We start from the raw sequence: 24,252 nt of genomic DNA on the forward strand, positions 1-24,252 counted from the left end.
TTTAATAAGACCTTTGCGGAGCATGGGTTACCTGCTAGTCTATAATGTTATACAGAAAATACACGAATGACGCATCATACGTCTGAGCTACTGAACTGAGTAACTTGAAATTTTGCGTAATGTTTCTTAATTCACTGAGAATGGTTATAGGCCTAAATTCAGTTCTTCAAGATTACAGTACGTCAAGTTTTCAGTTTGTCAAGTTTTCAATTCGTATAGTTTTGAGTTTGTAATACTTTGCTTGAGTGTTCATCAATCTATGATATTATGAAGAGGAGAATAATTATTATTGGCTTTTACATGACTGTACGGAATAGGAAATACACGACAGACGCAAGATTAACTTAGAAATTCGCTTAAAGATTCTTCATTTACAAATAATGAATAATAGTCTCATTCTGATTGCTATGAATCAATTCATTTTCATTTTATTATTTAAAGGAATTAAAACAATAATTAGTCGTTTGAATTTCACGCAATAATAAGAGCCCAACCAAACAGAGCTTTCTCCAAAATGACTCCTCAGCATAATAATTGGTAGTGAACAGCTCATTAATCAAAGGTTGCGAGATCGAGGCCGATCAAATTTTTTTTTCTTTTGCTGAGAAATTTCAACTTTGATGAAGATTATCCACGTAATTCTGACAAGAAAATTGATAACTATCCCATTTGATGTTTCCTGGACATAAGGGGATTACATTTTGCATTCTACTACACAAAACTCCCCCAGTGCAAAGCACAGTATTTTTATAAAATTATTGAGCTTTTGCCATGGATAATTATGCCAATATTCTTTATTTTCAGAACAAATTATCTAGTGCAAGATTCTTAGAAACTTAAAATTTCAACAAAAAATATAGTCTTGTTTGAAAGGCACGGTAGCAGGCATGCAGCCTTCTTTCTAACTCCTCGTAAAACTCTTGATATGATACTTTTTCACCTGCCAAGAGAATAAAAATAGTTCCTTCTCAAACAGACCCACTCCTATTGCATTGACTCGGTAATTGTTATCGACCTTCAAAAACTGATCTCAATATGTACCCACTACCCAGGATTTTAGAATGTTATGGAGTTACGTTCTATGTAAATATTATAAATAGTTGGAATATTCCTAGTAGAATAGTATGATATTTGATTTGCTGTATGTATGTTTGCAAGTATAAGGTAACGTGAAGAAATTTACTCGTATCATAACATGAATAAGTGTTTTAATTTACTCTAACTTATCATGCATATTGATAATTGCTATTAGTTGTACTAGCTTTAATTGTGAAGATTAATGAATTATTCATATTTTAATTTTATCAATCAGTCTAATTTTAGTTTATAGTCTTACATGCATGCCACAATGGGAACATCTTTTTTAATTTTCATGTGTTTTTGACTATACTCTGTAATCTCATTGTAATTAACTGTAATCTCATTTTATACGGTTATTTGTACATAATAATCTTAACAACATCATATTTAAATCACTCATAACAATTCGTGCTCTTCCTGTATGAAAACAATGGTTATTCTGTTAGCAATCAAATCATACCACTCAGTTCATCTTTGTATTATGCATATAGTGTGCCTGATATTTATAAATATTATATAAATATGAATATATTTCTTGAAAATTTACCCATTCAAATATTGAAAACCTATTTTCAGCTATTTAAATTCTCGTATAGAACTTTATTAATAATTTAAGTGTGAATTGCATTCTTTGAATGATATGTTCCTAACAGAGCTGTGGTGCCATTCATCCTATAAGACCTAATGAACCTCAAGATAATTGATGAAATGATCAACCTGATAACTTACCAGTATATGAGTTTGCAAAATTACTAAATAGTCTTCAAGTTAATCAATTCTCCAGCTACTAGAATTCTCCATCAATTCTTGTTTTAGGTTTATCATTATAACTTATTCTCAGGGGAATACTGTGGTGCCACAAATATTTCATTGAGGAATTCGCAAGCTCCACTGTTTATCTTTCGAATGTATAGATGTTGAAAGTTTGATGAGGAATGACAATACAATACTTGAGGATGAGAGTCTTCAAATCGTGTGGAACAACATTCATATGTATAAAGTACATAAGTATTGTATTGTCCATTTTCATCAAACTTTCAACATTTATACCTTTATACTTAACCCACTAAAATCTTAAATATCCCGTTTGTAACCGCCCCCTAAGTACTTCATAATGTCCCCTGAATCTGTACTCTTTTCTCTCCATCCGTCTGCACCGCGTAATCTGTGGTCTGTGCTGCTACAATTGACTCTCCGTGCGTACTCTGTGGTCACGACCGTTGGATTTGAAACTGTACCACACACTACTCGGTTGAGGAAGGAAACTCAGTTCTCGAAAATTTCCATTTCTAATGTATGTTTTTAAGTGTTTTCAATCTATTTATGTCTTGTGTCTCCTGTTTTAATTTATATTACAAACTTTAAAGTGTCTTCTGTTATGTGCTATATATATATATATATAAATTTACTAAATATATTATTTTTTAAAATGATACTTCCCTACCCATCCCTACTCATGGCTCTGAGCACAACAAGAACGTTGACCAATGCTTCAAAGTCAAAGTCCTTGCTACCCTCCCTCCCACAGCCCCCTCAATAGATGTCAAGACGAAAGAATTGGCTTTTATTTGGGTGCTTGGAGCTGCTTCCAGTCTTGGTCTCAACAGACAGCAATAGTACCATAGCTATCAACTCTACACCAACTGTTTAATTAAATTGAAATAAATTTCATCATATCATATCAAATTTCACAGCTATCAAATGAATATTAAATGTTCAATAAAAGTGAAAGAAAATTTCATTCAAGTTCAATTCTACAATTCCTTTCTCCAATTTTAGACTAATTCTTTTTTGATTTTTAATTTCAAATCTCCTCTTTTCTATCAATTCATAAGCTACACCTTTCCTTATTCATAACCCACTCAAATCTTAAATATCCCGTTTGTAACCGCCCCCTAAATAACCCATAATTTCCCCTGAATCTATACCCTTCTTCTCTCCATCCGTCTGCACCGCGTAATCTGTGGTCTTGCTGCTACAATTGACTCTCTGTGCGTACTCTGTGGTCACGACCTTTTAATTTCAAACTGTACCCACTCACTGCTCGGTTGAGCCGTGAGTGTTGTGTCTCCTGTTTTAATTTATATATATATATATATATATATAATATATATATATATAATATATATATATATAAAACACAAGACATAAATAGATTGAAAACACTTGAAAGCTTACATTAGAAACGGAAATTTTCGGAAACTGAGTTTCCTTCCTCTCAACCGAGCAGTGAGTGGGTACAGTTTGAAATTAAAAGGTCGTGACCACAGATTACGTGGTCAGAGTACAGAGTACAGAGTCCTTCCTCCTGGAAGGAAGGAAACTCAGTTTCCGAAAATTTCTGGCTCTAATGTAAGTTTTTAAGTTTTTTCAATCTATTAATGTCTTGTGTCTCCTGTTTTACACAAGACACAAGACATGAATAGATTGAAAACACTTAGAAACTTACATTGGAAACGGAAATTTTCGGGAACTGAGTCCCCTTTCTCATCCGAGCAGCTGCTAAGTGTTTTCAATCTATTTATGTCTTGTGTCTCCTGTTTTAATATATATATATATATATATATAATATATATATATATATATATATATATATTATATATATATATATATATATATATATATAAATGGCACTTAACAGAAAACACTTTAAAGTTTTATAATATAAATATAAACAGGATACACACGACACGGATAGATTAAAAACTTACATTTAAACAATAATTTTCGGGAGCAGGGCCCCCTTAGTCATTCAAACAGGAAGGACTTCCTGTTTAATTGACGAAGGGGGCCCAGCTCCCGAAACAGGAAGGACTTCCTGTTTAATTGACAAAGGGGGCCCAGCTCCCGAAACAGGAAGGACTTCCTGTTTAATTGACAAAGGGGGCCCAGCTCCCGAAAATTCTCGTTTAAATGTAAGTGTTTTCAATCGATCCGTGTCGTTTGTATCCTTTATATATATATATATATATATATATATACATATATATATATATATATATAGCGGTAATTTTCTTGTACATTCGGATTGTCTGTAAAATTTATAATTGAACAGATGTGAACTAATTCTCAAGCTAATGTGGATTTCAAATTGTGAAACGAGCTTTAATAATTTTTCAATCAATTATTGTTTCTGAGCAGCAGTCATTATTGCTCTGTTCTTGCAACATGAATGATATTGATGATTTACTATTGAATAATTATTTATCTATCCATTCATACATTAATCTATCCATCTTGAACTATGAAATTTCCAAATAGAAATCAAATGTGATTTATATTTAGATATTAATCTTATCACACTATGTTGTAGCATTTTCCTATCGGCCACCATATGATAAGCATGTGGTCTCATTTGCCTGGTATGTAAATATGAGATTACAGATTCTTACACGTTCTTTGACTCATCTCAAATTCTGGGTTTCTTTTCAGGGGAAGTTTTATGGATGCAATGATAAAGCAAAGATCACAGAGGATGAATGTCAGTGAGTATTAAAAACATTTTCATTAATTAGTTTTGATTTCATTGGATTAAGTTTGGAAAAAGTAGGCAAAATCATTTTTTGGAAAAATGGATGAAAATATTTTTATTTAATATGATTCAAGAATCAAGTGCTAGGTAAGAGTACTTACTATTCATTACAATAAGTCAACAATTTCAACTTTACTCGAGTAGTCAGCAACAGTGAGTTCAACTGATTTGTTATGAAATCTTTCCATCTCAATTTATCAATGTATTCTACATTTATCTGAAAAGTGAGGAATTGATTCTAAATCTCACCAATTCATTTCAACAAGGATTGACAAGCTCTAAATAACAAGCTTGTCTGCTCAGATTGAGTGAATTTGATTAATACTTAAGAACTCACCTAGAGCTATAGGTCTTATCATCTATCATCGTCATCCGTCTCATCACCCATGCACAAGAGCCTAGAGTTCATGTGGGCATCATCCTTATTTTTTCATCAATTCCATACTCACTATATAACACATTTCAGGATCAATACTGGAACAAGTGTGTGGTTCCTGAAACATACATCCCAGTGTTGAGGATTGTATTTATTCTTCTTACTTACTTTCAGAATCTCTGTTGATATTTTCGAATTGAGCTACATAATGAAAAAACCCATTAACCCCCAATTACTTCCGTTGTGCCACCAACCACTATTACTACCGGAAGTCTCTCTGACATCTGTTTTTCAAATCCAAATTTCGACATCAAGACCTCAAGTCTGCAAATACATCAATACTTTTTAGTGTAGTTCTTGTGACTACTAAAATAAGTGAAGCATCTGAAAAATATTTCAACCTGGAATTGTATGGCCCAAGAAGATACTTTCATAGTTTTGTTACATTTTTTTGATTGAGTCATTTTCCTTTGAAATTTCTATTTACAAGACGGAGGAATGTCTGATTATATGATATACGGTAATAAGTTCAATTTTATGATTTCATAGTGAACTCATCAAATCAATAACTGGATGTTTCTCATTTTTGAAACTCGAAGATGACTAAAAAGTAACAATTCACATTGAAAGGAAAAACGTACATTGTATTATTATGACGTCTCAAAGACCCAAGTATCCTTCAGCAATGAATATGAACAAAATAAGTTTAGACGGGCTCAAATTGTTCCTTATTGTGTTCTGTAATTCGGTTAATTATTCAATTTAAGAATATTATACACTTTTCAACCAAAACCAAATAATGTAGATAAACCTATGTATATTTTTAAATTTGGTACATGAATGAACACTAATTTCAGTTTTGAAATAAAAATTCTATTCATTACATAAGTGAAAATGAAAATATTCAATTAGAGCAGAGACATCCTGCTGATCTTCCAAATCGAAGTAATTAATTCAATATGAACTTGCGCTATTACTATTGTACGTCTATCATTCAATAGTAAAAAAATCATTAAAAACTAAAACGTCCAGGAGACACCCTCTGTTAAAAAGTTACAAAACTACTACAGTTACGTTCGACAGACGTTTTCATAAGATAAATCGAAAATTGGAAGACTATCAGAAGATAACCTTTACACAAGCAATTTCACTGGCCAAATGACAAGGATTGATTTCTAGGGGTAGTGGAAGTGAGAGAGAAAAACGGATGAATTTTCTGCGACGCCTCACAGAAGTACGGTAGTAACTAAGGGTTGAAAATAGTCAAAATTATCCCAGTTTTTATTTTTAGTAGCCTACTGGACTTCATTTCTGTATCTTAAAAGAGAAGAACTTCACTTTGACTGTATTGAGAAGTGTTTTTATTGGCATCGAATCCTTTTTAACAATATTATGTTCCAATGGACGGGTACGGTACCCACTTTGATTGAATCTATAATTTTGTAAAAGCAGATAGACGTTGAAGCTGTATACAATACTTGTCAAATCTCGTCTTCAAAAGTAACTACTTTTTCAAAAATCATAAACATTTTTCTCCATGGAATATACATTACCAATTCAATACTAAACACACAATCTCCTATTCCATGTAGAATAACTGGTTTATGATAACCCACAATTAAATACTATCCATTCATCGATTCATTATCTATTAATCTGTTAAATTATTGATGAATCACAAATACTCTGTCATTTATTTTTCAGAGGTACATTTATTGTGTTTGAAGATGGTGATGTGAATAAAGCAAGTGTCGAGGAAAGAAAATGGGATAGGAATAAATTTCATTTTGATGATGTTGCGGAAGCAATGCTCACACTTTTCACTGTTTCCACTTTTGAAGGATGGCCTGGGTAAGTCCACTGAAACCGTAGATTCACTGTTATTATATGAGAAAGTGAAATTCATGAGCAACGCTTATTTTTTGCTGGAGCACGACTCCATAACTTATTCTTGACACGCCGTATCCAGTTTGCTCCAAACTCAAATTATTATAATAGTACTAGCCGGCAGACTCGCTTCGCTCGCCTTATCTGTGAAGCTCGGCTGAATCATCCAGAGATGCTGAGAACAGCAGACTCACGTCGCTCGCCTCGATTCTTCATTTGTGCTCGCTTCCTCCTGTTAAATAATCAAATTCAGACTCTCAGGCTCGATTCCATCACCAGTTGGCTGAGACCACACAGGAAAACGCTGGAAAACGCGGTTTTTGATGGCTCCTTCCAGCCCATTTAGAGAAAATGTTGACTTGCTCTTTAGTGTTCTGTGTCACATTACCAATTGCAGCTTCAATTTCGGTGTTTTCCCTAAAATTATCAAACTGGCAAAAGTGATCCTAATTTATAAGTCAGGGAACAAAAGTGATATGAATAACTATCGTCTCATATCCCTCGATCATCGTATCTAAAATAATTGGAAAATGCTACAAAATACAATATAATATTATAATAATAAAATATTGGTGTAGTATCTCATAACGAAAAGTTTACCTAGACTGCCAGTTTGGGTTCAGAGATGTTGCAATTCGGCTAATTATTTCTATCGGCTGAGTGAGCTATTGAAGCTTGTGATGAATGGTAATAAACATATATTCCTTTTATTCATCGATTTGGCTAATGCCTTCGACTCTATTGATAGAGGAGTCCTCACAAAAAAATTTGATGCAGATAAGGTTCACTGGAATTGAGAATGATTGGTTAAGGAGCTACTTGACTGATCGCAGGCAGGTTGTACACATTGAAAACACTAGCAGCAGTCAAAGCTCAGTCGATTCCGGGGTTGTTCAGGGCAGCACACTAGGTCCTGTATTATTCCTCATATACATTATTGATATTATTCATTCTAATGTAGGAGGGAGCATGCTTCTTTTTCTTCGAGAGTGAAAGCTGGGAGGAGGTCTACAACACAGCATTTACAGGTGTATTGGATCCAAACATTTGTTTCAATAATAACATATCAAGTATGAATATTTCTAAAAATAAAGTAATGCCAATATATCTAAAAAAAATAACAGATCACCTTCTACTGATCTTTAGCTCAGACTCCATACTTGTTACGTAGTAACCAATGCTGAGTGTAGTTGTCAAACTATCGAAAGACTGTCAGAATTCAAATACTTGGGCATCATAGTAGACAGTAAACTGAGTTGGTCACCTCATGTCAGCTACCTTAAAAAGAAGATGAGAAGAACGATCTATGTTTTCAATCGATTGCAGGGAATTCTCAATACAAAAGAACTAAGAGTGATATATTTTGCCTTTGTGCAATCAGTTTTACTCTACGGATTAAATGCATGTTTGAATCTCATCTGAAAAGCTTATCAGTGACGCAGAGGGCTATCATAAAAGCTGGTCTTGGCCTGGAGAGAAGATACCCATCTGAGCTCGTCTATGACACTCTGAAAGTATCTACCATTGAGAAACTGCACATTAGGTCTGTACTTCTATTTGCATTCAAGAATGATATATCACTAACTGGCATCATTAATCACAGCTATAGCACAAGAAGTGGTGTACAACACCTATCTGGGCTTCAAAGGAACACTCGATCAGTATGTGACAGGAACTTCTCCTACCTTATACATGTCATTCTGAGAAATAAATTTATTGTCCTACAGAAATAAGTAGACATGCAGGGCGTTCGTCATCACAATACAAAATAATTGTAGCGGATTGGCTGACTGCTCTTAGCAGTGGGGAATGTAGGCGATTGCACCGTTCCATTTACTAATAGTTTTCTCTATTCATTCTTCACAAGTATTTCCTTGCTGGTTTTTTTTTTTTAATTCGTTTATTCCCTCATCAGTTTTTTCTCTCTTCTTTGACTCCTGTAGCGCATACGTTACTTATACGTATCAACCCATGTGTACCTGTAAATGGTTATTAATCGCTTTCTTGGGCCTCTCATTACAGAAAAATGTATCATTATGTTGACTTCAACTTAGACTACTCAAGTTCGTTATTTTTTCATAAGTTGTAAAATATTTAAAGCTATTATTAATTATGCCTTTCATAGCATGTTTGTTTAATTTTTTACTTTGTACTCAGTGTATGGAATTATTTATTTTACTAATTTTTGTAGTATTTAATATGATCTATTTTATCTGCATATTGTATATAATATAATAGTGTAGCATAACATCTTACTGATCTTTTAGTATAAATGTTTCTGATCGAGTACTGATTTGTCGACCCATGAGGCCCATATGGGCGATTAATAAATGTTTGATTACTATATGCTTGTTTTGTTGAATAAAGAATTTGAATCTGAATTTGAATTTGGTCGTATCACTGGCAAAATTTTGAAGCTCTTTCTATGAAAAATCTTTAGATTTTAACTGAGCCTTTCTACCGAATATGAACATTTTCCATCTCGAAAAAAGTTGCTTAACTATGCAGCCTAGGGTTGAAAAAGTGTCTGTCAAATTTCAATATGAATATCATTTTCCACATTAAGTGGTCAAGATATAAGAATTATTTTATTTCAGTCTATTTCTTTGAAACAAAAAATTTACTTACAAAACATTCATGTCACCCTTTCAATTTCCAATCTACTCTTCCATAATATAGAATAATATATTGAAAAGAAACGTGTTTACGAACTGCCTACCAACACTCTAGGAGGGCATTGTACCTGGGTAACAAACATATTATCTAAATAGCATATTTAAACCGTCAGGAAGTCTTCAGTTACTCACACAGCGGTCATTTTGCTTTTTTCACTTATTATTTTTCTTCTAAATAATGGTTGAACATATAAAATTGAAACTTCGCACAGTCATTTATAACAAAGCTACAAAAAAATTATGATGAATTTTTCAAATTCATAAAACAATATGGCGGCCATAAAATTTTGTTTCTTGAATAACTCAGAAAACGTTGGCTTTACAAAAAAAAATACAAAAATAACTATTTTTAGTAAATTCAATTACCTTTTGATTGGTACCAGATTTTTTAAGATTTGATCGATATTAACTGAGATATGGCAGCATTAGAGATAGGTGACCACTGAAAGTTTGTTGCAGTGCAAACCAAGGCCTCAACAGTGCAGTGCAAAACCAATAGAGTCGCCTCAATGATGCAAGAAACTCTATTTGCATTGCATGTTAATATTAAGCGATTTTAGGTCATTTCAAACAATAAAATAGAGTTACATAACCCTCTAAACGTGGGTCACAAACCACCAAAGCTGCCATATCTCACTTATAAACTTTTAAAGAATCATTGTTTTTACAAATACTATTTTTACTTCAAGTTTCTTAACTTACTTGTTTACTTTGTCCACAGATTACTTTACACATCTATTGATTCAAATGGGGAAAACATTGGACCTATCCATAACTTCAGACCTATAGTGGCTGCCTTCTACATAATATACATCATTATTATAGCATTCTTCATGGTCAATATATTTGTAGGTTTCGTCATTGTTACATTTCAGAATGAGGGAGAGCAAGAGTATAAAAATTGTGAGCTTGATAAAAATCAGGTAAGCAGATAAAATTCCATTATTTCTTCAATTAAATATGTTTGGATGTACCTACAACAGATAAATTCATTTTCTAAATACACAGAACCAAATAATTTATTAACATCTTTCAGAGGAGACGATAAGCCGTCGGTCCCGACTACCTAAAAAGTAGTCATCATCTCTCATCATCATCATCATCCCTCTCATTCATTACCCACGCACAAGCCTAAGAGCTTATGTGGGCATAACCATCAGTATTATTATCAAAAAATTATCATTATTATTATCTACTTTGGGGTTAAAGAAATGAGACGGGGCCGCCGAAAACAATGGATGGACAGGTAGAAGTTCTAGAGACCCATCAGAGGTCACCTATTGTTATTTGATTTCGACATTTTCGTGGTCTATTGTTAATGTTTCCACTCCGAGTAAAATATTGGTGGACCAGTGTGGTTACTTGAAGGCACTTTCAGCTGTAAACCAGTGGTAGCATACAGTGATTGGATAAACACACACATTACTATCGATGACAAGTACAAATTTAGTCAAACGTACGTGGTATGTAAAACCCAAATCAATTTTTGGACGTACATTCGTTAGCCGTTCTTATAAATTCTACGAGATTGAATGGAACTTGACAAACACATGATACACATCATATGTTTGCCAAGTTGTGTTCAAACTAATAAAATTTGGAAGGACGCCACAAAATTGGACGTTCAATAAGTATAGAATTGAATGTAACTCAAGCTAGTCTGTTTACAGCTTGTGAGTAAGTTGAGTTTCATCAAATAAACCATTGGGAATAATACAGTAATTACAAGTACTTGATCACTGATTTACATTCAATTATTGCAGAAAATACAAGTAACAGATGTAAGGTGCAAAGTGATAGATAAGTTGTTGCTACCAGCTACCAGCTAGAACTGCCTTCAATAAAGCACACGGGGCTACTAATGAGAGTAATGAAGCGGAATCAGAGGACTATAAAGTAATTCTAGTCGAGAGTTAGAGGATGCTCCCTCCTTTTTGGAACAAGAGCCCAGTGCACAGGTAGCGCGGCACCGTCTCCTTTTTTTACCCCTATTTTGTGCTGAAGGGTGCATACAGTACTTGTACCAATAACCAATCAGTATCATAGATGCAGTACATTGGAACTTTTGTCTCGAAAGAAGTTCATCCTTAGTGCTGTACTGGCATTGCCAGGAAACTTCAAAGAGAGACAAAGAACTAGAAAATTTCCTGATAATGATTAATATCATCATGTTTCCAATACATCTGTCATTGAATAAACCATGGAGTACAATCAGTTTCCTATAATATTGTATTTCCTCAATAAATGCTTATTTCCTTGTTTAGGGCTACTTGTATTTACATAAAAATTGAAAGCAAAATTTCAAATGGCTTTGAAGCCGAAAAATTTTGTGGAAAATAGAAATATTATTTTGGAAAGAGTACTCTGATTTTGATTTTCATGTTCCTCAATGAATTATTCAATATTCCATCGATGTGAATGACAATGAATACAAACAAGTCTATGAATGTAGATAGTTATTTTGTTCCTCAATAATAAAATTGTTATTGTTTCATATAGCCCTGTCAATGAAGTGTTATAGAGGGAAAGTTTGGAAGACAATTTTTGACCCCGCAGTTCTGTTTAGGGTAGTGAGGAGGTAAACATATCAGAAGTCCCCACCCCTACCCACTGTGCTAAGTGGGTGAGGGTGGTTCAAGGTACCATTTTTTAGTTTCTCGCATATAACTCGGAAATTATGCATTTTACAGACATGACTATGCCATAAGATATTGAAGCTTACATAATTTTCTACAATATTGATCAAAAAACTTTTTCTATATCTTCCCTAGTTTTCGAGATATCCGCTCTAAAAGATGTAACATTTAAAAAAAACACATTTTCCTTCGATTTTTTGCTACTTTTGCTCTTATAACTTTTTAATTGTGACATGTCATAATTAAAAAAAAATTACATTAAAGATGTACATTGAAGGACAGTATGCTATATGCAGTATTACTGCATATTTTGGAATGGCCTCCATGGGTTTGTCTCAAATGTCAATTCTCTGCAATACTCCTTTGATCCACCTCCATGAATCCTCCCTCACATGTGAAAAGAGGGCAGTTTGAAACCAAGTGCTCCATTGTCTGTATCTCGCCACATTCACAGTATGGGTCAGATGTAAAGCCCCATAAGGCAAGAGACTGGGCGCATCTTCCAGTAGATGTCCGGAACCTGTTCAAACAGCACCACTGCCGGCGGCCAAGCAGTGTCCCTGGCACCTCTCCAATTGGATCCTCATTTCTCCAATTGGATCCATTGTTCGATTCAATGTATGTTTATTGATCTATACTCCTAATTTCAATATTTGGATCATTATTGACCTATTTCCTCTAATATTTTCAGCGGAACTGCATAGAATTTGCTCTGAAAGCAAAGCCAGTGAGAAGGTACATTCCGAAACATAGATTTCAGTACAAAGTATGGTGGTTTGTCACATCTCAACCATTCGAATACACTATTTTCATTCTTATCATGGTGAACACAATTACGTTGGCAATGAAGTTTCACAAGCAGCCCCCAGGCTATACAAAAGTGTTGGATGTGCTCAACGTATTCTTCAGTATTGTTTTTGCCTTCGAGTTTGTGTTTAAACTTGCAGCATTCCGATTTAAGGTAAGACGTTGATTTATAAATAATAATAAACAAACATTTGATTTGATTTTGGTTTGGATATTGCTACTTGCCTGCTATGTGAATTGAAAAGTTTTTATGAAGATCAAACGAATGTCTTAATAGCAAAATGTCAGAAGTGGTTCTTGTGATGGAAAACCTGATTGAGAAGAAATAATAAGTTGTTCTATTAAATTATATAAATTGTTATGAGAAATGAAATCCTTTCGTGTTGAAGTGAAGATAATTTTGTGGTATATTGATGGATTCATTCATTTTAAAAATGAATCGACTTAAAATTGTAACAACCACTTTTTTGTTGAAAAACTGATACATCACTAGTTTTGTTTGCTACTAAATCATCAATCCTTAGTTATCTGGAAGTTTCAACATCGAGCAGGGAATGTATATTGTAAAGAGTGCCATGCGATTGTTAGCTTGTAAACCACAAGGTTACAGTCCACCACTGATTGAGACTGGTAGTTTCTTAGTATCAAGCTGTTTTATTTAATAATAATAATAATAATAATAATAATAATTTATTTCTCGTAAAAAAGAAAAATCACAATTACAATTTCAAATGAAAACATATAACATAACAGTATGAAGAAACATTTCAATTTTCAATGAAATTATATAACAAAATAATCATACAATTGCTTCCTTATCAGAGAAATTAGGTACTCCCGAGGATTCCTTTATGGGAGTTACCAGCAAATAGTTTTAGTCATTTAGAAAAATTATAAACCTATAAATAATAATTACTACATCCCTGTCGCGAAGAAAACTGTTAGGTACTAGAATCAACAAAACTTGTCTTCTCTATTTAAAAACAAACAATATAATTACTCTTCCACTTACATCCATTCATCATAAGGTGAAAAATTCAACTTAACGTATCCCTTGCCATCTATCTATTCTAGAGCAATCTTAGGGCACTTAATCACTTATATCTACACTCTCCAACTTGGGTTGTTTTACCTTGAATAATAATATCTATTTACATCACAAACAGAAACAAATACCTACTAAGCTTAGATTTGAATATTTCACACATTGAATAGATTTATTTAAATGACCTGTAACTATACTTCTATTGCAATATTATTAAGTTTTTATCTGAGATCTCTAAACCACACTTCAACATCCTGCTTTTCCAATAACCAATTCTTCAGAAAAAACTTGAAACTTCTCGGATTTTTTTGCTGCCTTATGCTAATTGGAATTTCATTGTATACTTTTGGGGCTATAAATAAATAAAAACGTTTAAAGATTTCTTTGTGTGGTCTTGGTCTGGTTAAATTACTTGCGGATCGGAGATAATATTCGCGGTTAGCAACGTTCACTTGTCCACTTCTAAAAAAGAAAATTGACAATACTTTGAAGAAATACAGATACCTTAGTGGTAGAAATCCCCATTTTCTGAAAATTGGCAAAGAGCTAAATAATCTTGGTTTTCTGTCTATGGTCCTCAATATGTATTTTTGCCCGGTGACAAGAGGTTTAATGTTATTAAAATAAGCTCCTCCCCATACCGCTATTCCATATTGTAGTCTACTGTTTACGAGTGCATAGTACAGCGATTCCATGACATATTCGGGGCATAAATTTCTTATATAGTAAAATTTTCTGCATACACACGTAAGTTCCCTCTTCAATTTAATTATTTGTTGGTTCCAAGTAAGCTTGGAATCAATTATAATACCTAGATATTTAACTTGGGGTGCTTCTGAAATCTTTTCACATGTGCAGTTTATTGGACTATCACATTCATTTGAATGAAATGATATATTCATTAAATCATTTCCTTCAGGCCTCAGCTTGTGGACAATTATGTGGGATTTACTGGCATTCAGTTCTAGGGCGTTCACCTGCAGCCATAAATTCAATTTCTTCAAATCTTCACTAATCATCTGAGCCAACTGACCCCTATCATCTGCACTGTAACTCAGTGCTGTGTCGTCGGCAAAGGCTGTGACAGATCCCTCAAAGTTGCCGTTACAAAGATCATTAACATACACAAGGAACAGCTCAGCTGATAGACCGGACCCCTGAGGCAGACCTACCCCTGTATCTATAAGTTTTAGCTCGCTTAGCGAATCCCCAATCCTTACCTGTTGTGACCTATTACTTAGAAAGCTTTTAAACCAATTATTACATACACCTCTAACTCCTGAGTCTTGCAATTTTCCCAACAATATATCGTGATTCACAGTATCATACGCTTTTCGGATATCCAAATAGAGGCCGGCACATTTCTTATTATTGTTTATTCCATTATATATTTCAGAGATAAATTTAAGCATGGCGTCCTCTGTACTTAGTCCTTTTTGAAAGAAATGTTCAGCTGCTTCTATACAACAACTAGAAGCATGACAAATTGAAAACTTGACTTAATGAAATCTTGAAGAATTGAAAATAGGCCTATAACCATCATCGGTTAATTAAGAATCTATATGCAGAATTTCAAGTTAATCAGTCCAGTAGTTCAGACGTGATGATGCGTCAAACATAATTTTCCTATCCCGTACGTGTATAAGCCAGCTCTTTCCTAGCCTGAAGATGATAGATGGATGAGTGAGAATAACTTTTGAACAGTTTCAGATATCGATGTGCGGTTTTCACCATTAATTTTATCTTGAAATTCTGTTCCATACCACCACCATATGTTTATGTGCTTATATGTTTATGGTGTTTATGTACCATATGACCACCTTCCAATTTAAAAAGATGAAGTTGGATTCAAAATGGCGGACCCAAAATTTTGATGCGACAGAAAATCAGTTATTCCTATTCGAATGGGATCTCCAATCATAAACCTACCAATCTTCTGATTTCCCTTTTAAAAGAAATGTTCATATAAGAACTGGAAGTATGACAAATTGAAAACTTGACGTAATGAAATCTTGAAGAATTGAAAACAGGCCTATATAGTCCAGTCTAAGAAAGGTTATAGAGGGAAATGTTTGGAAGACAATTTTTGACCCCACAGTTCTGTTTAGTGTAGTAAGGAGGTAAACATATCAAAAGTCCCCACCCCTACCCACTGTGCTAAGGGGGTGGGGGTGATTCAAAGGTACCATTTTTTGGTTTCTCGCATATAACTCGGAAACTGTGTATCTTACAGACATAATTGTGATATACAAAATTGAAGCTCACATAATTTCCTATATTATTTATCCTACAACTTTCTCTATATCTTCCCTAGTTTTCGAGATATCCACTCTCGAAGGTGTGACATATTTGAAAAAAAAACATGTTTGCCTCCAATTTTTTCCAATTTTTGCTCTTATAACTTTTTAAAAATCGATGGGAAGAATCCATGCTGATTATGAACTTATAGAACATTGAATTTACTTCAATTTGATGTATAATTTCATACTTTTACGAATTTCCCTACACCTTTTGCAGCAGCTTTAGTGTTGATTGTGAAATCTCCATTTTTGCAACAATAGACCAATTGACAAAGGATTTTGTAGGGAATGGTTTAAACACAATTTTGGACTTTGCATCATTTTTTAGACTAGTTGGGAGAAGAATATATCAAATGACCCGATTCCCAACTCATGTGCTAAGGGAATGAGGATGGTTTAGAAGTTGCATTTTTCAGTGTTTTGCTCCCACGCTCATATCTTGAGAATAATATGTTCAACCAGAATAACTAACTATTCCAAAATGAAGCTTTATAAATTCTCTACACGTTTTGTTCTATGGAGTTTTGTAATATTCTCAACAGTTCCCGAGATATTCACTCTTTAAGATGTGTAATTGATAGAATAACAGGTTTTTATCCAATTTTTTGCTTTTTCAGGGCTTATAACTCTCCAACAATGCATTGTGGAAATTGATGCTCACCGTAGGTTTGTGGAACATTGAATTCTCTTTAAAATGATGTATTATTTCAATATTCCAAGTTTTCCTTCCATTGTTATATCATCTTCAATGTAGGGGGTGAAATTTTCATAGCTGCAACAATTGATTGTTTGACATTGACATTTGAAGTGGGTATCTGTGAGACAATTTTTGATTTTGCAGCTTAATTTGGACTAGTTGGTAGGTGACCATACCAAAAGTGCGCATCTTTATCTCCTCTTTAGAAGATGTGGAACCGCCGAGTTGAGACTTGTTGTAGCAATGAAAATTTCACCCCCTACATTGAAGCTGCTATAACAATGGAAGGAAAACTTGGAATAGTGGAATAATACATCATTTTAAAGAGAATTCAATGTTATGTTGACCTCCTTACCACCCAAAACAGAGTTGCGGGATCAAAAATTGTCCTCCAAACATTTCCCTCTATACCCTTTTTTGAGCATTCATTGGCTGGACTATACAGTATAACAATCTTCGGTTAGGTTAATTAGAATCTATATGCAGAATTTCATGTTAATCAGTCCAGTAGTTCAGACGTGATGATGAGTCAAACATAATTTTCCTATCTCGTACGTGTATAAGCCAGTTCTTTCCTTTAGTATAGATAAAAACCATATTGATAAAAAACGAAGTCGTGTATTATTTAAAATGAATATAATAATATATTATTCAATAAGATATTATTCAGATAATAGTAATTAAGATATTATTAAAAAGGTGATTCACTCTCACTTCTACTCATACTATGATCGAGAGCTTTGTGATCAATCACATTTTCATTGACCTGAGTAAGGTCAATGAGTCACCTGAGTAAGGTGAATATTGATAATAGTCATATATATTTGTATGCAGACGTTACCGCGTTGCTTTTTGAGGGAAACAACTGGGATGAGGTTTTTCACGCAGCTGAGGTAGGATTGGGTGTTGTGAAGGACTGGTTTGATGATAATCGACTAACCATCAATATCAGCAAGACGAAATACCTACCTATTTCCATTAGAGCCAATGGTGATCCAATCGGTCTAGAACTGAAATTACACACCTGTGGCGCACAGAATAATTATACACAATGTCAGTGTGAGTGTATTGAACGAGTATATGAATATAAATACCTCGGCGTGATATTTGATTGTCGGCTGAAATGGAGCAATCATATACACTACCTTAGAAATAGGCTCCGAAAATTTATTTATGTATTTGCATCATTAAGCGGAATCCTTACACCCACTATAATAAAACAAGTTTATTTTGCTTACATTCAGTCCATCTTACAGTATGGTATTATAGCTTGGGGTGGTACATTCAAAACCACATTGGCTCCTTTATCAACTGTTCAGAAACTTATAATGAAAAGCGCCTTACGCAAACCACTAACATATCCATCAGATTATCTCTTTGAAGAATTTAAGGTATTAAATGTACAACAATTATACATAACAACCCTAACTTTGTACCTATATATTCAAACACAAAGTAGCTATATTTTCTAATATCATTCACAATTATAACACAAGAACAGCTGTAAATATCGGTATCGTCAACCCCAGACTTACTAGATCTTTCTCCTCCACTTCGTCACATTATAAAATGTATTTCCTTTTTCAAAAACTGCCCGTCTATTTGAAAAATCCTGTCAATTTGGGAATAAGTCATTATAAAAAATTAGTCAAATATTGGGTGACTTCCCTAAACCCAGAGGAGCAGGAAGGTATTTTAGTATCACCTTACTCTTTCCGATGATTGTACCTTTTTCGGCTAATAATTGTACATTAGCCTACATAAAAATTGAGAGTGAATAACGAATGTGTGAATGAGTGCGCTTGTTGGATGTGAGTGTTCTCGATCCTTGGTCAAAAAAGCAGGTTTTCAACAATTATTGTATCTTTTTTAACGATTTTATTTTGTTCGTCGATCTCACTGTGCTTCCCACTTCGTTTTTAGTTTTGGTTTATTTTATTTTTATTCATAATAATACCTCTCTCCAGATTGAGTTTTGTTTTATTTGTTACACTAGTTCTATTTTTTCTTAAATAATTTTTTTCTATTTTTATTGTATTCATAGTCATATTTTTCATAGCTATGAATAGTTAAATTTAAGATTATGTATATTGGATGCTACTAGACAACTCGCTCCTCTCTCACAGGCATGTGCCCATAAGAGGAGCCTTCAATGGAATGTATTTTTATTTTTTACATACAAATGTATTGTTAATCTTTTTTGGAGAATAAAGAATTTCGATTACAATTGATTTGCTTTCTTTTTCAGAACTATTTCGGAGATGCTTGGAACGTTTTCGATTTTGTGATAGTTTTGGGAAGTTTCATTGACATCGTGTATGGGGATTTGAATGTAAGCATGGAACACTTTCATCATGTTTTTTTTTATTTCTCATAATTAATTTTTTCAATCTTACATGTCAGTATAAAATTGTCATGTTCACAAACGTTCTACAATGAATAAGAGCCAGTGATTTATTAAAGCATAGAGAAATATTTAAAATTGATACAGCTCCAATGTAATATTCCACAATATTGAAAATTGCTTTTAGATCCACGACAAACCTCGATATCAATGACGACATGCAATTTTTTCACTTACCGACATGTCGTCAATTATTTATCCACATGCAAGGAATAAAATATCAACTTAAAGAATGTAAGTATGTAGCTCGGTAGTACTCCGGTCTGTAACAAATTGTTCCGAACATTTGTAATGAATCACTGCTTGTCGGTATTAGAGTGGCAAAGATCAAATCTCTAAGAATTCAATGAAATTGGAAAACTCATTTAATGGAAAATATAATCAATTTTTATTGTTATAACTTATAAAATATTATTTTACTTCCATGGAAGAAATTTTTTTGAAAGGAATACAATCAGAAAGATTGATTAGAGTCACAATAGGAGACTCTAGTAATCCATCAACACAATTATAAAGTCTCCTATAACTATTATTACATATACGCTAAAATTCATTTCTTGAATAATACAAAATAGATATGATTATATATAATTAACACGATTATACAGATATACCAAATAGTTCTATTACATTTTATAATTTTCAACGTAATGTTGATCTTTATTCTTGCAAATGGATTGAATACATTATTGTTTGTTCATTCATTCTGCGCAATATGAAGAATTTACCTAACACGGTGGAAATTGGCTCACTGTTTGAGCGTCATCTGGCCGATGTGTATGTTTACCAATTGCAAGGATTTCAAAGTGAAAAAAGACAGTCATTGGTCAGTCTTTGATTCTTTGAAACAGGAGTTGGTTAGGACACGATCAAAGCAAGTAGTGTCTTACATATCTCAAGCGTGCCGAATACAATTACTGTTGCATACACATTACAGATCCACGACCACCAGAGAGTGGTCGAAACAAACTGCAGTCTCTGACCACAACTTTGTATACAGCGGTCTAAGTTTTCTAGAATTAATGATCAAAAAATGACCTACCGGTATTTATATGCTAGAATAGAAATAGTAGAAGTGGAAGGATAACTATTCAATCTATTTACTTATTTTGTCAGATGAAAAGAAAACTGAGAAGGAATGAAACACAGGCATCTGATCAAAACTTCTATTCCACTTATTCCAGTATCTCAGTATACAGTAGGTAGTCTAAATGATTAAGATTCAGATACCTGGAAGATTATAACTCAAAAATCACATTTTCAACCAAAATAGGCTTTGAGAAAATAGATTATCATCCAAATTAAAATTTAACAACCCACAATTCAATTAATTCAAATTTCAATTCAGTTCAATTTCAATTCAATTCAAATTCAATTTCACATGAAATATTAACCAAAACTGGGCCAAAAAATATATAAATTCTACGTTATTGATACAATTGATAGAGAATAGCTACGGCCAAATCAGCTGATTTCAGTTGTGCAATTTCTCTTCACGAAGTTAACCCAATCAAATATGAATTGATTCTGATTTGGAAATCCATGCTAACCTGTTGATTTCTTTAATAGCCTCATCTCACAACTTCCTTGAAAAGTATATTATTTAAAAATATGCCTGATTTTTCAAGAATTGCGAAACTGTAATAGAACCCAATTATAAAAGGTATGAAATGGTCGTGGATAAAAACAATGTTTCATTTCATGTCTTGACATCCTAGACACCACTACCGACAAAGGTTTGTGATTGCAAGTCAAGTCTCCAAACTGCTATACAATCGATGACAAGTTGTAGTAATAGACAATGTAGGACTGGCTTAAGATAATAATTATTCATAGGTCTATTAGAAAAATATCAACTCTGTAGGTCTCTTTTTCTAGGTTTCTCCATGAATACATCACACCTTACTATAGTATTCCGTATATTTAGATCACCTTCACACGTCAACACACATTCCACCTTTTAGTATTATTCTATCCCTTAGAATTGGGTAGGAATATTTCGATTACTATAATCTTCAATCACGAGACGGTTTTACTTCTGTGACAGTTTAAAGTGCCCTTCAATACATAACAAACGCACTGTACTTCAAAGCATTTTTGATTAGTTACAAGCACGAACAACTAGAATAATAAATTGTTCAATAATATCACGAATGATACAGTGTCCAGATGATATTCATGAGAATAATACTTGAAATATAATCAAAATAAAAGATTCAAAAGCATGAATGAATTGGTCCGTAATATTAAAGAATTAGATCTCCTGTAGGTTAGATAATTTCATGAAATTCAAAGGAGCACATTTACGCATGCTCGTAAGTTAAGCTGAGATAATGGCCCATATGAATAAGACCAGAGCAAATGCTCATGAGCAAGAGCATGGAGCATAAGGTTTTGCTCATGAGCAAGAGGTAGAAGCAAAAGCGTTTGCTCATTTTTATATGAATAAGCTTTACCTTATACTCCTAAACTCTGGAGCAAATGCTCACGTATTTTGAAGATTTTTCATCAGCTGATTCGCTTTTGTAGCCTTACTTTGTTTTTATAGCTCACGGAAGCGCTAAATATGCAAGTAGGGGGCACCGCTTGTGTTTGCGTCGTCTGCTCTGTTTTCTATTTTATGAATAGAGTTTTATGTTAGTTGAGTTTAGAATTTTAAAATAATAGCGTGAAAAAATGTCATTTCCATAATAATCTTCAGCATATTCTTATAATATCAATAGCCTTCTTATAATCGTCTACACTCTCATTTTCTTAAATGCCTATTTCTTTATTTTTAATGGCTATCTTCATATCAGGTCTATCATTTGTATTTATTCTTTTGTAGGAATAATGGTGATATATATCAAGGTTGAATCTAAAAAGAGTTCTATAGTTCTCAACTATTGGTTGTGATTGTATCTGGTACTGTATAGTTACCTCTTCCTCATACGAATTAGTTGAGCCATTTTACTATGAGCAAAAGGTGATAAGCTGCTCTAGACTAGATTCACCTTTTCTGAAGCATTTGCTTCAAAAGTTGAGCAAATGCTCTAGTTTATTCATACAATTTTGAGTGTAAGCTTTTACTTTTGAGCAAATGCTCAAACTATTTTTTTGATGAGCATGAGCAAAAGGTTTTGCTCAGGTTTATTCATAGAAAATGAAGCAAATGATCCATATTTTAGAAGTATAAGCAAATGCTCAACTTTATTCATATGGCCCATTGCGAGTTATTACTTTGTTATTATTTGGAAGGCATGATTAGATTACGACAATGCATTAATCTTTATTAGATAAATTGGAATCGTTGACTATAATAAATTCAAAAGCTTTCGTCAAAATCATCAAGCCTGAAAATAATTCAACGCGTACTTGTGAAAACACTCAATTTTTCAGAAATAATAAACTATCAAAAATGATTCCACAAGGATAATTCAATGCTGAATACCAATAATTATTGATACTCCAGTAGGCTACCTACAAATAAAATAATTATGAAAACTGAACAATTCGTTAATAACGGTTCAACATTAAATTGTAGAAGAGGTTTATGTTCGCTGAAATACATTGTGAATGCCAACTTTTAATTCAATAATTGTACCATCTTAATTATATTTTTGGACTTCAAATAATTTTCGATACATTAAACATAATAAGATGCTTTAATAGTTACTTTACAGCTTTATGCTAATATGCATTTCATATTTATTCAACTAAACAAGGTTTAGGTTATTCAACAGGCTGGTTTTGGTGTTGTTTTGAAGAAAAACACTTGAAGTCTAATAGAATAGTTTTATGACGTAATTGTTCTATGGCAAGTGCTAGCGGTAGTTGAATTGAAAATGGCCTCTCAATCTTAACTGGACTGGAATTTTTCACAGATCTTGAACTCATATATAATGTAATTGCATCCCAATTACACACTTGGTCATTTACTAAACTCAGATCTATCCGTAAGATCTGCAAGATATGTGTGTCAGAAGCTCAGAGCTAGAGGTAGGCTATATTATCACACGTGGAGAATACTCTTATTTAATTCGTTCAACTTAGATGAGGATATCTATCAGTACCAACATCTTATCTTTGATATTTAGAGTAATGAATATTCATAATACTACAATATAATATTCTAAATATTGAATACTACAATGATACTCGTATTTCAATATTTTTTATTTGAATGTCATTATTCCTTGTCTAAATTGTATCTTTATAATTGCTGGTGAAACACTTCTCTACTAACTCAAAAATCATAGTAAAATAGTTGATTTCAAAGTAGAAACCCGAATCTATTTTACGATCGCTGCACATGCGCAGTACGCTTATTTTACGCTCACTTCACAGTAGAAATAGGTACGACATTATTTCACGATTGCAGAAATTAAATCGTACATAACATCGCCAGTGTAAGGTTGGAAGAGCATTTTCCAAAAGTAAATTTGAAATTGACAGTTATGGACGCAGAAACAATAGTTCTACACTTCCTGATGAGCAGTTATAACAACAGTTTCATGATGATAGTCGAAATAAATGGTATTGAAAAAATTCTCTCTCGAGTCCAACTAAAAAGTTTATTCTTGTCAGAACACAGATGAAATGCTTATTGTACCTTGATTATGAGAGTTCTAGGAAGAGGAGATCATCCAGGACATAAAAACGGTGAGTTCTAATCGATAAATTCAATAAGAAAATTTTTATGTATATTTGAAGCTTAGAAATTCAGATAATTCATGTTTTTACCAGAAAAACAATGAATTGGAATATTTGAGAGGTGGAGACCACAGTTCTGGGCAGAGGGGGCCACCTTACAGAACTGCAGAGTTCCAATCGA

At 33.2% G+C, this 24,252-nt stretch overlaps 1 protein-coding gene across 14 annotated transcripts in view; it reads left to right on the plus strand.

The window, feature by feature from the left end:
* LOC111044977 (voltage-dependent calcium channel type D subunit alpha-1) overlaps positions 1-24,252 on the plus strand; it is a 210,143-nt gene that overhangs the window by 101,155 nt on the left and 84,736 nt on the right. For all 14 annotated transcript variants that reach the window (XR_005572980.1, XM_039441464.1, XM_039441465.1 and 11 more), the window contains 5 exons: positions 4,513-4,565; positions 6,693-6,839; positions 10,272-10,473; positions 12,878-13,147; positions 19,284-19,367. Coding sequence is in view for 13 of the 14 variants with exons in the window: in XM_039441464.1 (XP_039297398.1) it covers positions 4,513-4,565; positions 6,693-6,839; positions 10,272-10,473; positions 12,878-13,147; positions 19,284-19,367 (756 nt within the window). In the remaining variant the exon portion in view is untranslated. The remainder of the gene's footprint in view (positions 1-4,512; positions 4,566-6,692; positions 6,840-10,271; positions 10,474-12,877; positions 13,148-19,283; positions 19,368-24,252) is intronic.

Source organism: Nilaparvata lugens, chromosome X (assembly GCF_014356525.2).
Source record: "Nilaparvata lugens isolate BPH chromosome X, ASM1435652v1, whole genome shotgun sequence".
Classification (NCBI taxonomy): Eukaryota; Metazoa; Arthropoda; class Insecta; order Hemiptera; family Delphacidae; genus Nilaparvata; species Nilaparvata lugens.